This window comes from Lepeophtheirus salmonis, chromosome 5 (assembly GCF_016086655.4).
Source record: "Lepeophtheirus salmonis chromosome 5, UVic_Lsal_1.4, whole genome shotgun sequence".
Lineage (NCBI taxonomy): Eukaryota > Metazoa > Arthropoda > Copepoda > Siphonostomatoida > Caligidae > Lepeophtheirus > Lepeophtheirus salmonis.
Window position 1 is genome coordinate 55118269 of NC_052135.2, and position 13224 is coordinate 55131492.

The following is a 13224-nucleotide window of genomic DNA, read 5'->3' on the forward strand; positions in this document are numbered from 1 at the left end:
ACCTGTTCGGTACTCGTTGAGATACAAGATAGTTACTGCAGGGTCACCCTGTTTTGATAGTACTTGGACACTAAGTGTACCCAAATTGGCTCTTCTGAAGGAAGAATTGGGCGAACTCCTGGAGCTTGGAGTTCTGAAAGTGTCCTCATCATCCTTCTCATCGGTAGTGACATCATACAGAAGCCAAGTGGAGGATTTTGCCTCTGTGAGACTTTGTCGCTTGAATCCCATTTCTGATCTAGATAGCTATCCCCTTCCCAACATGAGGGACTTTTCTTGAGGCTTGGGGGATCCAAAGCGTTCAGTAAGCTGGATTTATGCAAGGCATACCATCAAATCCCTGTAGAGGTTCAAGACGCTCACAAGACCGCAATCATACCTTTTGGCCTAAAAAATGTAGCACAGTCTTTCCAAAGGTTAATAGATTCTTTATTCAGAAATGTGCCAGGAGTTCTTGTTGATTTAAACGATATTGTTATCGTGTCAAGTCCAGAGAGGAACATCGAGGGTTACTCTTGAAGGTTCTGTCGAAGCTCCAAAAAGCAGGTCTCTGTTTCTACGTAAATAGGCAGTACAATCTTTAGATTTCCCTAGGCCACGACGTCTCTGCAGAGAGAATTAAAGTAGAGTAGAGTCTGTTCGAGTCTTAGCTCCTCCCAAGTCTCATAAAGAACTGCAGACCTTTTTGGGGATGGTTCAATATTATGCAAGGTTTATACCAAGCTTCTCAAACTACACAGTAACCATATATCCTCTATTGCAAAATCATACCAAGTTTGAACGGGAGGAAATGCAGCAGGAAGCCTAACAAGAAATTAAAAATACTCTTTCTGAAGGTACTTTCTTGGCCGTTCGAGAGGACAGCACCTCTTTGGCACTGAAAACAGACGCGTCGTTGATTGGGATCGGAACTTATTTAGCAATGGACAGGAAGTGCTACGATACAATTGGGTTTTTGGTTCAAATCGTTAACTCATGTACATCAAAAGGACTTGGTATTTGATATCGAGCTCCTCACAATCAAGGAGGCCCTGCCATATTTCCACTGGCCACTGGAAGGGATTGACTTTACAAGATTTTCTGACTACAAGCCCTTGAGGTTGGCATAGGAATAAAGGAACCCATCGTGGACAGCAAGACAGTTCAAATGTTTCTCCTTTATATCTGAGTTTCATAGTCAGATTAAACACAGGTCGGGGAAACAGAACGTCGTGGCTGACACCTTGTCAAGACTGATAGCTCCAGTCAGATTTGAAATGTTCCCCTCCTTGAAGAGGTGTTACAGGACCAGGCCTCAAATGACCAACGTACCCTTGATTTTAAAGCGAGGTCTTTTGTTACTATGAATTTTGGAAGTGGTCTATTGGGACGGAAATAAATTTCTGATTTATATGGTTATCAAACAACTTACGCAATTTTTTTATTTATTTAGCTCACGGTCTTTCACACTTAGGTTTTAGAACTACATTACCTGAGGTTTCGTGTCATTGGCGTGTCCTAATTTGAGAGAAACTGTCAAAAAATGGACTCAGGAGTGCATATCTTGTCAGAAGAACAAAGAAGTAACTCACCCGAGGCCGTTTGGTCCTAATCTGTTTTCTTTTGATCTCCAAAATTTTGTACACTTCACACAGATATTGTTGGGCCCTTACTTATGTCAAATGGTTACAGGTATCTTTTAACAGTTTTCGATAGGGGCACAAGATAGACTAAAGTTATTCCTATGCGTGATACTAAGGCTGAGACTATTGTAGATACTTTTTTTCGGGGTAGAAATCATGATTTGGTGTGCCGGTTTCTATTCACTCCGACATTTACGGGAGGACATTGAAAGAGACTGGGATAGGTCCTCTGATCAAACAGTTTGTTCACTATGACTTTTCATCCCGAGCCGAATGGGATACTGGAAAGATTTCATAGAACTCTTAAGATAGCCTTGGCTGCAAGGATGTACCAAGAGGGTGATACCCGGCTTAAAACCCTTCATTTTTTGCTCATGGGGATTAAGGCATCCATACCATCTTTACCGGCAGCCTAATTTTCACAAATGTACCATTCGTTGAGATCAACTCCCCGCTTACAGATGTCGTTGGCCTATTCCTTTGATACTCCGAAGAACAGGGGCCTTTTCAATAAAGTAAGAAAGACTTCTCTAGATCCAGTCAAAAAGGATAGTCATGTGTTTATTAAAAACAGGTCAATCAAGCTGATTGTTAGAAGCCAGCTTTAATGTTCCGGACATTTTCCCTTCTTTTAAAAACTTATTTTAGATCCTTCACCCAGGATTTCATCATTCATTTTAAAAACAACAACAACTTAATTTTACGCTTTTCTTTCAATTTTCCCATTACATATTTATTAAAATTATGTCAGATTACATTTTTATTTGAATGCTCTTATTTATCAATGTTTTTTATTCGTATGTTCTCAGTAATTAATGTTTTTAATTGATTGGTTTTATAGCTTGCCGTAGAATCTAGGGGGAGCATGAAAGACTTCTGGGAGCTCTTCTTGTTTACACCATGTTCATATTTCACATAGAAGGACTCGGATACAGTTTAGTCGAAGTAAGATAACTAACTTGTGTAGACTTCTTTATATATATTTAATACAACAAAATCACTAATATATTGTTAAACATTCACATCGTCATAGTTTAGTCAATAAATTAGCTAACCCCAAGAAACACACCTTCCAAATTAAAAAACCTAACATGTTTATACAACAAAAATGAAGTGGGCTGTAGTTATATGTTGAGCCACTGTCAGTCATAATAACGAAAATAAAGAGCTTATGTTCAATGAGGAACTTACGCCTGCTTCTGGGAAATAGTGAGGTCAATTTGTAGAGAGATGGGGAGAGACTGAACCTCAAAGTTGTTTTTGTTCCTTTTTTTTGATTTTTGAACGTTATGATTTAAAACCGTAACTCGCATAAATACCATGTGGTCCATTAAAATCTGAACAATTACTAATTCAATAATTAATTAAGGTTGAGCGATTGAAGTTAATTCATATTTCGATATATTAAAGAAAAAGAATTATTTACAAAATAAGACAAACCCGATTCATTTTGCTTAAGTACAAGATGAGAAAATGACACTTGAACTAGATCGACTTATTTCCATTCGCACGCTTCAAGATGTTTGGCGTCTCCAACGTCCATGCCATCAGCAAGTTGGAAACATTGGAGAGGAAGAAGGGCTCTGTCAAAAAGGCCAAATTGGACCCGGAGGATTTAAAGCAAACAGCTCAGGACTATCCCCTCTTGTCCATGAGGGCCCATGCGAGAGATCTCGGAGTTTCACACCAGAATTTCAGAGAGCTATCAAATAAGTGGGTGAAAAGAGTCCTGTGAGGATGGAAAGACTACTATTCACACCTGCAATGAAAGAATCCCATCTTTTCCATTAGAATACTCTTTATATCAGGCTTTTTAGTTCTTTTGAACTCTTTTTTTTATACTTTTGGGCTCCCTACAGCCCTGTTACCAACTCTTTGACTACAATTTTTGATTCCATATCGAGGGGTGTCTGCGATGTCCGTCATTCAAACACCAAGGCCCTCAAAGCCACTGTCAACCAGCACTGGAACATCATGAAAGAGGACTACATTCACAGTGGGTGCCAGGCCTTCCGCCGGTGCCTGAAAGCCATCATTGCTGCTAAAGGCGGCTTTCTTAATTATTAGGACATTTATTTATACTATTAATTTTGTTGAATTTTATATAATTAATTATTTAATTATAACTCGTAGAAGTTTCAAATTCTAAGTGTTCAAATTTTCATGGACCACTCCGTAGAGTGTTGAAAGGTAATAAGTATTTAATTCTCCGTTTTGACAGAGGGGATATTGTCTTGCAGTCTCTATCCAGAATAGAAAGCCTGATCACTTTGCTAACTAAAAGAGTAATAGTAATCTAGTACTACTGCCATCAAGGTACACAATTGAGAACCTCTGTTTTAGGCCTACGTATAAAAGTTTGTATAACTCAGCAGATATATTTATTGAAATAATAAATAACATTCTTATAATCCTTCAAAAAATTATAATACTACGCTAATAGAAAAATGTCAAAAAAACTCAAAAGAGTTTTACAACGGAGATAACTCTGTTGACAGACTGGTTTGAAGCCCCAAGAGTTCTGGAATGGGCCCTCCTAGACTTGAGGGGATTGGCCTGGTCTGTTTTCTTTAACTCCTCTGTGTCCAGTTTTGCCTATTTAACAAAGCCTTTCTTCCTCTACAAAGTTTTGGACTTACTGACGGCGTAGACGGTGGTCTTGGAGACGCCCAACTGCTTGGAGTACGAGAATTGAAATTCGTCAATCTGGTTCAATTGTCATAGTAAGAGGCCATTAAATTTTGAGAGGTCAAGGTAACACATAACATAAAAAATAAATATTCGGCCATAATTTTGGAACCAATTCAGATACATAACTCAATTTGATTTTAGGAGAAAGTTTTGGGATCTACCGAGTGTCCATTCTAGTAGTATATGTGTCTACAATTTTGAATATATTATTAAGGATTTTATGTTAAATACCTTATTGATTTACTTTAAAATAATGGTAATTATTAAATTTGAAATTGAGCATAATTTTTTACAGATTTAAAAAAATTGAAACTTTTCAACTTTATGAGCAATAAATGTGGTAAAAAATACGTTTAAATTTTTGTGTTGTAGTATAACAAATAACTCCAAGCAGTACTGGGTTCACTCACAAGTAAATCCACGAAATTAAAATGGTGTGAGGATTTGTTGTGGCCAATTATGTAAAAGCGGTTGTAAATGTTATAATATCATGCTACCTTTTATCCTATAGATACCAAAGAGCCCGAAAATCAATGGGAAGTTGGGCAATTTTCAAAACTATGAAATTATTATTAAATAATCGCTGGAACTTGTTTGCAGTTTAACAGCACCTAACTCTAATTTAACCAATAAAACGTTTAGAGCTCTGATTTTTAGTAATGAATTATCAACAGCTGACAACAAGATAGACTATTTATTTTTGTGTTTGCGAAGTAACACCGTATGAAGAACCAAAAAACAAAAACAAAATGAGGGGGCGAAAAAATAAGTATTTTCTTAAATACTCTGTGAAAAAAACCTATAAATTTCAAGAGATGCATTAGTCATTCGTATTAATCTAATGTCAATATAAATTAATTACTTCTCTAAATATAAAGAGAACCTCCATTTATTAACAGGAAGGTTTGAAGTCAAACCAGAGAATGGATATATTGAATGGAGAATGGATATAAAAAAATCTTATGGATTAATCGTAAGTTGATATCTTTAGATTGCCAGATTATATTCTAACACAAATTTACAGACTTGGATATTGAGTGGAAAATGAGGTCTGCCGTCCATGCTTTTCGTTCATTTTTGAAAGCCTGATCAGAACAAAACTGTGAACGGCGTCCATTAATTTTCTCCTCTTTTTCATTGTTCTCCAAAAACTTGTTTACTCTAGGTCCAAATCTTAAAGAAAAGGACTTATAGCTACAAATGGTTTTTTTTGTAGAGGTCGAAGAGAAGATGGGATGGAGACTTATGGTCAAGGAGATCATTTTTGTAAAGAAAAAACTCCCTTTATAAATTAAAAAAGGAAAAACAGTAAATGCGTGTGCTCTTTCCTCTTTTTTGTTTATTATTTAATAAGTCGAGGAATTGTAAACATATCCCTCTAAAACAAAAATTATCACCCATCTTTGTTGTAAATTGGTTCAAAAATGTATAATAATATATATGAATTTTAATTAAATTATAATATTTTCCCTCTACTAATGCTATTTTAAATGTAGTAATAAATCTTTATATCCCTAAAATCATAAAACAGGGAGCCGATATTACCATAGACCATATGTCTCACTCCCACTTTCTTCTCACTCTCTTACAAAAAAATACTTCTCTAACTTTGAAGAAAAGTTGGGTACGTCAAATAATTAAGTGATCTTATCCGTAGGCAAATAAATTTGCACAAAAATTGATCAAATGTTTGTTATTTTGTTTGAAAAAATGTTCACCTCGACAGAAATTGTAAGAAAGTAAGAGGAAAAGTGTGAGCATGAACGAACTTGATAATATCAAATTTGTCTTCAGCCTTGAATTTGACCTTCATAATAGTTCTACGTATATTTTCTCCATTCTTCCTTTTTTTCGATTATTTTTTTTTAATCATCGTTTGCCACATTTTTATTTTATATTTACCGAAAATGTCTCTCAACATACCATGTATACATAAGAATAATATTTCCTTTGAGAAAACACGTGGGCTGAGCTCTTAGAGTAGAGATAAATTAATATGGGAGTCTACTGAGTTATGACTTGCACTGCCCATGACGGTTCATGATCTCCTATCATTATTTGTTTCATCTCTGGAAATTCAATCACGAAATCAATTTGATTGACAACCCTCTCCCGACTACTATCAACAGACTCCAGTTTATTTTTCTTTCATTATGATAATCAGATGAGCCTACATTCTCAGTGATAGGAGAGTGATAATCAATCATGCGATAAATTTCTCTATTTTTAAACCGTTAGCTTTTTTTAGTAATGTTACAATGGTTTCCTTCAATTTCATAGAGTTTACATAACATATGTGGCCCCTAAAAATAAAATAAGGTATAATGATTTTCTTCTCAAAATTGAGGGACAAATTAACGTCAATTTCTATCTACAAGTTATTCTGTTAACCGTTTGGGTGTGCCGCAACTTGCGCGTAAAGTGGCCAAAAATGAGTGTCAAAATAAAAGAATGAATAATTGACCGATTTGGTTTGAAAGGCCATAACGGGACCAATATAAGTTCCTTAAATCAAAAAAAGGTTATCAACTATAACTTAAACACTTGAGTATCTTAACTCATCCCACAAGTTTGAATAATTTGACTCAAACATGTCTGTGAACTATTTTACTGAATGTACATATTTATGAAGTAAAAAATATATTTGGATTTTCTACATTTCTTGATATTTGTTTAAGATTGTTTTTGTATTGACACACCACATTTAGCTCTGAGAATTTTGAAATTCCATGGAGGTAGAATATATAATACTCTGGGGTGTCGGTTTCAAAATCCAAGACCGATCTGAGACAGTTATGATTTTCAGTGGATCGAACAAATTTGGTTCTTCAAAGGTTCAAAATAGATCGGTCCGAAAGGAAAATTAGGTCAGTATCAGTCTTATTTTAAGTGATGATGTCATATATATCTCAAAATGATGATCAATGAAGTTAAATTTTTGGCAACATCAAAATGTTGCTGCTCATGAATCGGGATAGAGGAAATTATCAGTCAATAGGTTGAGACTGAGAATAATCGGTCTGTATACCGAGATTTCCATTAAACTGTGACCACTTTGAGTTCTAAACTTTATTAATCACGAGTAAAATTTCAAAAAAATTAATGCTCAAAATAGATTTGTATCTAAGGCCTTTTAATCATTAATGTAGCAGCTCTTTGCAGCAAAGATGGCTTCCAGCCGGCGGTGGAAAGCCTGGCTCCCGTTGTGGATTTATTCATCTGTCATGATGCCCAAGTGCTGGCTAACAATGGCTTTGTGGGCTTCTTTGTTTGGATGACGGAAACTGCAGGCCTTCCTCTCGACATGCACCGAAAAGATGTAGTCAAGGGGGTTGGCATAAGGACTGTAGAGAGCCAAAAGTGTCCAAAATGAACTTAAATAACTCAAAAGACTCGTTTAAATTAGTTTTCTTAAGGAGGAGATGGATTTCCTTGATTGCTGGTGTCAAAAGTGGTCTCACAGCCCTCACAGGCCTCTTTCCGCCCACATTTTTGATAGCTCTCTGCAATGTTTGTTTTTAAATCCAGGAATCTCATGCATGGGCCCTCATGGACTTGAGAGAATTGGCCTGGTGTGTTTTCTTTAACTATTTTAGATCCAGTTTAGCCTTTTTGACGAAGCCCTTCTTCCTCTCTAAAGTTTCAGAATTGTTGATAGCGCATACAATAGTTCTGGAGAAGCCCGACTACTTGGAGTGTGCAAATCAAAATTTGTCAATCACGGTCAAGTGTCATTTTCTCGACTTGTATGTGAGATAGAGAGCTCAAACTTGCTTTGTATTGGACCTAATTTTGCTTTAATATATCAAAAAATATATACATTTCAATCATTCAACCTTCATTAATTATTAAATTGCCAAGTGTTGAGATTTCAATGGACCACCCAGTATTAATACCAAAAAAGTTCACTTAAGACGGAACGGAAAAAGGTCGGTCTTAGAATGACTTTCGACAATCGCATTGACTATATTTAGAAATGCAAAAATACCTCTAGGATAATTATGTTATCTGTTATAAATATTCTTTTGTTGAGCTTGAAAAATGTTTTATCTTACTAGAGGACGGACTTGACTCAACCAAAACAACAAAATATGGATGTTTATAGGGTCAGTCACATTTAATCAATTTCGTCTCGAATGGAGACCTCTTCAGAAATAAGAATATAACAATATTCTTAAATTCTTAAGTTTACACACAAAAAATAAAAACATTAAAATTTAGAAATAAAAACATTAAAATTTAAAAACAAGAATATATAAAATAATATATACGAGCAGTATATAATAACGTTTTACCCTAAAGTTATGAACAAGGCGTTACCTTACTAACACAAAAAATATGGCTGGATTTTATATCCAGCTGTCGATGTTTCTACTTCTTATCAGTGTTCTAAAATATGATTGGTTGAATTTGAATTATATTTTCTTTAGGTGCAATGTACAATTATCAACAATTTCATAATAATAATTCTATAGTTTGGAAGAGTTATTGGCTAACTATTACTATTTTGAGCTTTATCCGTTTGATTTTGTTCTTTTTTTTTTTCTGTGTTTTTTTTTGGATGAAAGTTTGCAAGATACCAATGAAGTATTGACATATTTAAAAAAATAGTCCAACAGTTAAAACAGATGATGTATTTCCCTAACTGCAAGTAAATTTTGCTCATTTTATATATACATATTTGAGAGATTTAATAAAATTTCTTTATATAATAATTTTGAACGATATTAATTTCTTTTTTTTAAATGAATCTTTGAAAGGATATAAAAAATATTTCGTTGAACAGAATGACGTAATTGTCAAACTAACCATTAATTTCTTCTTTTTTTTTCTTTGTCTTTTCAGTGCATATGTTTAAAGATGCAATTAGTATTTATTTGATTTCGGATTTCTTTATTTTATCCTTTCAAAAGAATGCTAGAATGGCTTTAAAGAATATAACCTAACATATGAACTCAAAATTCCTGGGCTTTTGTATATATACCAATTTTTTTAAATTATCCTCATTTTCAGTTAAAACCAAAAGAGAGCTATCAAAATTTCATAATAATTGGTTCTTTAGCTTGTGAGTTATTGCGATAACTCAGAAACAACTTTTGTTATTTCTAAAACAATGGATAAAAAACAATTTCGTGTTTTTAATTTTACACTTCTTTTTGAATGGAAAAAATATCATTGAAACTAAGCAACGGGTTGAAAAGTGTTATGGGGACTTCATTTCATAAACAAAACTTTAAAAAAAACCGTGTTTTCTTTGTCAAGCCCGATACATTTCAGCCCTTGTGTTATAACCAGTTGGCTTTTATAGAATTAAAATGGCCTCTCAACAATTATTGAATAATTGTGCTAGAATTAGCAAACTACTAAATGATTGTGTGCCTTATCTTCTGTTTATTTTCGTGTGAATGGTTATTTGATCCAAAAAAGAATTACAACGTGATATATTATTATTTTATTATATATGTTTATTAAAATACATCAAATATAAGCGAGAATTCTTCATTCAAAGATGGATGCTAACACCATAACGATCTATTTAAGAATGAACAAAAAAGGAACAACCGTACCAACTATTTTTCTTCTTCCCCTATCTAAACTATGTTTTATTTCTACAAAAATCCTATCCCTAACAGAGGTGTCCAGAGGGGATGGACTGGAGAAGCTGTAGATTTTTGAAATTGTTTTACAACAAATTTTAATATTTATAATTTAGTTTTTAAATTTTACAAATAATGTAATATTTAAAATTTTAATATTTCGAAACTTTTTGTGAACAGCTGTAGATTTTTGAATTTTTTAATGAATAGCTATAGATTTTTGATTTTTTTTTGTAAATAGCCGTGAATTTTTGATTTTTTTTTTTTTGTAAATGGCTGTGGATTTTTGAATTTTTTTTTCAAAACAATTCCAAAAACCAAGCCCCTCTTCCCTAAAAAAATATAATCCTGCGGACGCCCCTGCTAAGTTATAATTCATCAATTCGTATGAATCTATTTTCCAGAAGTTTTTATCTATCTTAGTAACAAGGGAGTTGTTACAAGTTAGCTCATCATTTATTATCATTACTTTTTGAGCAGGAACACTAGACATAAATCGATAAACATCAGCAGCAGACTCTTCAGTCGGGACAAACAATAACAAAAACATCAAGCATAGAGAAGAAGAGACCAGGGAGCAGTGATAATTAAAAAAAAGTGTCTATAAAGCATAGATACATACATATATTCGGGCTCTTTGTTAGTTCTTCGTTTTTTGACGCTCACTCATTTACGAGAACATGGATATAAAATATTTCTAATACTATAACGTATAAATAGCGCCAAAATTTGATGTCATCAACCTTTATATTATATACTGATAAGTGGCCCAAAAAGACTTTTATCATACTGAGATGCTATCAATCCCTCTCCCATCTTTTTTCAAATGCGAAGAAAGTATTAAAGGAAGGAATAACGGGAAAATTATCAATTTAAGTGTTTAGTGAAAATAAGTAAGGAAGTCCATCATCATTTCCAATTACATGAGGAGTCAAAGAACAACACACATTTTAGAAGTCAAATGGCAAAACTGCAGTCCGTAAATATATGTCATAATATGTATACATATAATTATTCACATAAAAAAACATCTTGCCGTCCGTCAAACTGATGGGTTCAAAAGATTTATCATGCGCCCGCCTACTCCCGGAAATTTAACGCGCATTTTTCATGGGATTTTCTCTGGATGGTAGAAGAAAAACGAGGGCGAGACGGACATTTTTTTTATTTACATATATATTTTTCTTGACTTCTGAGAAACATATTTTTTATAAAGTAGTTTACTTCAAATACACGAACGGTAATGACGCAATGGCGTCTCCGGTAGTGGTTCTTGATCGTGGTAATAATACAACTTGTACACTGAATCTACATGGATGCACAATTGTTTCTTGGAGAGTGAATAACCAGGAACAGTTGTTTGTGAGTAAAAAATCCGTTTTTGATGGAAAGAAACCCATTCGCGGAGGGATTCCATTGGTCTTTCCCGTCTTTGGACATTCACACTATGGACCCCAACATGGATTTGCACGGATATGTCGCTGGACTTTGGAGAAAGGTCCCGAGAGAAATCTAAGTGGAGATGTGGAGGCCATGTTCTCCCTTTGTGAGAATGAATTTACTACAAGTATTTGGCCATCCCCATTTCGTCTCGCATACCGGATTCTCTTAAGAGAAAAGGAACTTCATCTACATGTCAGCATCTATAACCCCTCCAAAGACATTCCCTTTGGCTTTAACGTTCTTTTTCATACCTACTTTAAATGCCCTGATGTACGCCGATGTCAAATAACTGGCCTAGTAGGATGTACTTTCATCGATAGAACTAGGGAGCCTCCCAACTCCTATCGTGAATGTCGTGATGGAGTTACTATAGGAGAATGGACGGATCGCGTCTATACAAATACTCCTCCGGAGCATGTCATCACGAGTGTTGTCTCGGGACGGAAGATGAGGATACAAAAATATAACTTACCAGATACTTTTGTATGGAATCCATGGGTTCCTCAAGCCAAGGAAATCCAAGATTTTGGAGATGATGAGTATCCCAATATGGTCTGTGTGGACTCAGGATACATTTCTTCCCCAATTACACTAATGCCAGGAACTGCTTTCGAAGCTAGTCAGATCCTTCAAGTCATGTAAAATCTTCTCCTCTCGTGCTCCTTTCATCAATGATGTCAAACAAACAAAAATTCCATTCTTTCTTCCTCTAAGAAGAATAACTTTGGATTAATCAAAATACATAGTAAATTAGTTAAATTACTTACCGCCGTCAAACACTTGTAAAACAAGTCTCCGGAATGATTTATAAGGATTTCCTTACAAAACGACAAAAAAATTATAAAAAACAAAGTTTAAATAATTTATAAAACAGAAAATTATAAAGACTTTGGGTGTGTGGCCACTGACCCAGGTCTTTTAACCAATACAACATATATTTTACTATAATTATAAGGTATTTTCATAATTAATTAACTTTTTTTTAAATAATAATCAATATTTTATCCTTAAGCAATTATCTAATAATTTTGATGTAAATAATTAAACAAATATTTATATTGTACCCCAAAAAATAATAACCTGTACACATACTGCCCTTCAAGGGCCAAGTCCCGAATATTCATCTGTCAATTTCTTTCTTTCAATTTTTTTTTACAAAGTTGTCAAAACAGACTAATTTTTATATAATATAAATGATGTTTTTAAATCAAACCAAGCATAATAATTACCTCATATTGGACAGACAAAACACGTAAAATAATTATCTTTCAACAAAATCATAAAATATGTTTACTTATTGCCATTTTTATATACAAATATTATTTTATATTATTTAAATTCTTAGAAAATATATCAATATATATATATTATTTAATCTTGAATTGTTAATAGTGTTGTATAAAATATGACCTGGAAGGCGGGAGGGATTTTGTTGTAGTTGCAACCCATAATACCTTTGATACTTTCTTATCATTATTTTTTAATTCTTAAAAAGGGAAAGACTAAGTATAAAGTAATAACTAGTGACTTTGCTCGTGAAGGGCGGAGAGAAACAATGAGGATTTGCTCGGGAGTTATAAGTGAAAGTCCTTCTTTGACTCAGAGTAGAATTGATGTATATATCATTGCTAGATATGGAGGGGATTTGTATTTATTATCATTCCCTCATAGCTGCTGCGTGCAGATAATCTAATGAAACGTCGTGACAGCTAAGCTGCCCTCCTCCAAAACATTCTTCAAATTGTCAGAGTGACCACGTTCACTTTCGGTCTCTTTTTTTTAACATACCAGCAGGTAATAGTATTTGAATCTATATTTATAGGTGTGTAATTATTTTTGGCTTGAGTAATTTCACGGGAACGAATCGATTA

General features: G+C 34.0%; 1 protein-coding gene across 1 annotated transcript; it reads left to right on the plus strand.

Moving 5' to 3' along the window:
• Nucleotides 1–11116: 11116 nt before the first annotated feature.
• Nucleotides 11117–12728, plus strand: LOC121118489 (uncharacterized). Its single transcript, XM_040713070.2, has one exon. It carries the CDS (start codon nt 11162–11164, stop codon nt 11993–11995), a length of 834 nt encoding a protein of 277 aa, XP_040569004.1. The 5' UTR covers nt 11117–11161; the 3' UTR covers nt 11996–12728.
• The last annotated feature ends 496 nt before the right edge of the window (nt 12729–13224 follow it).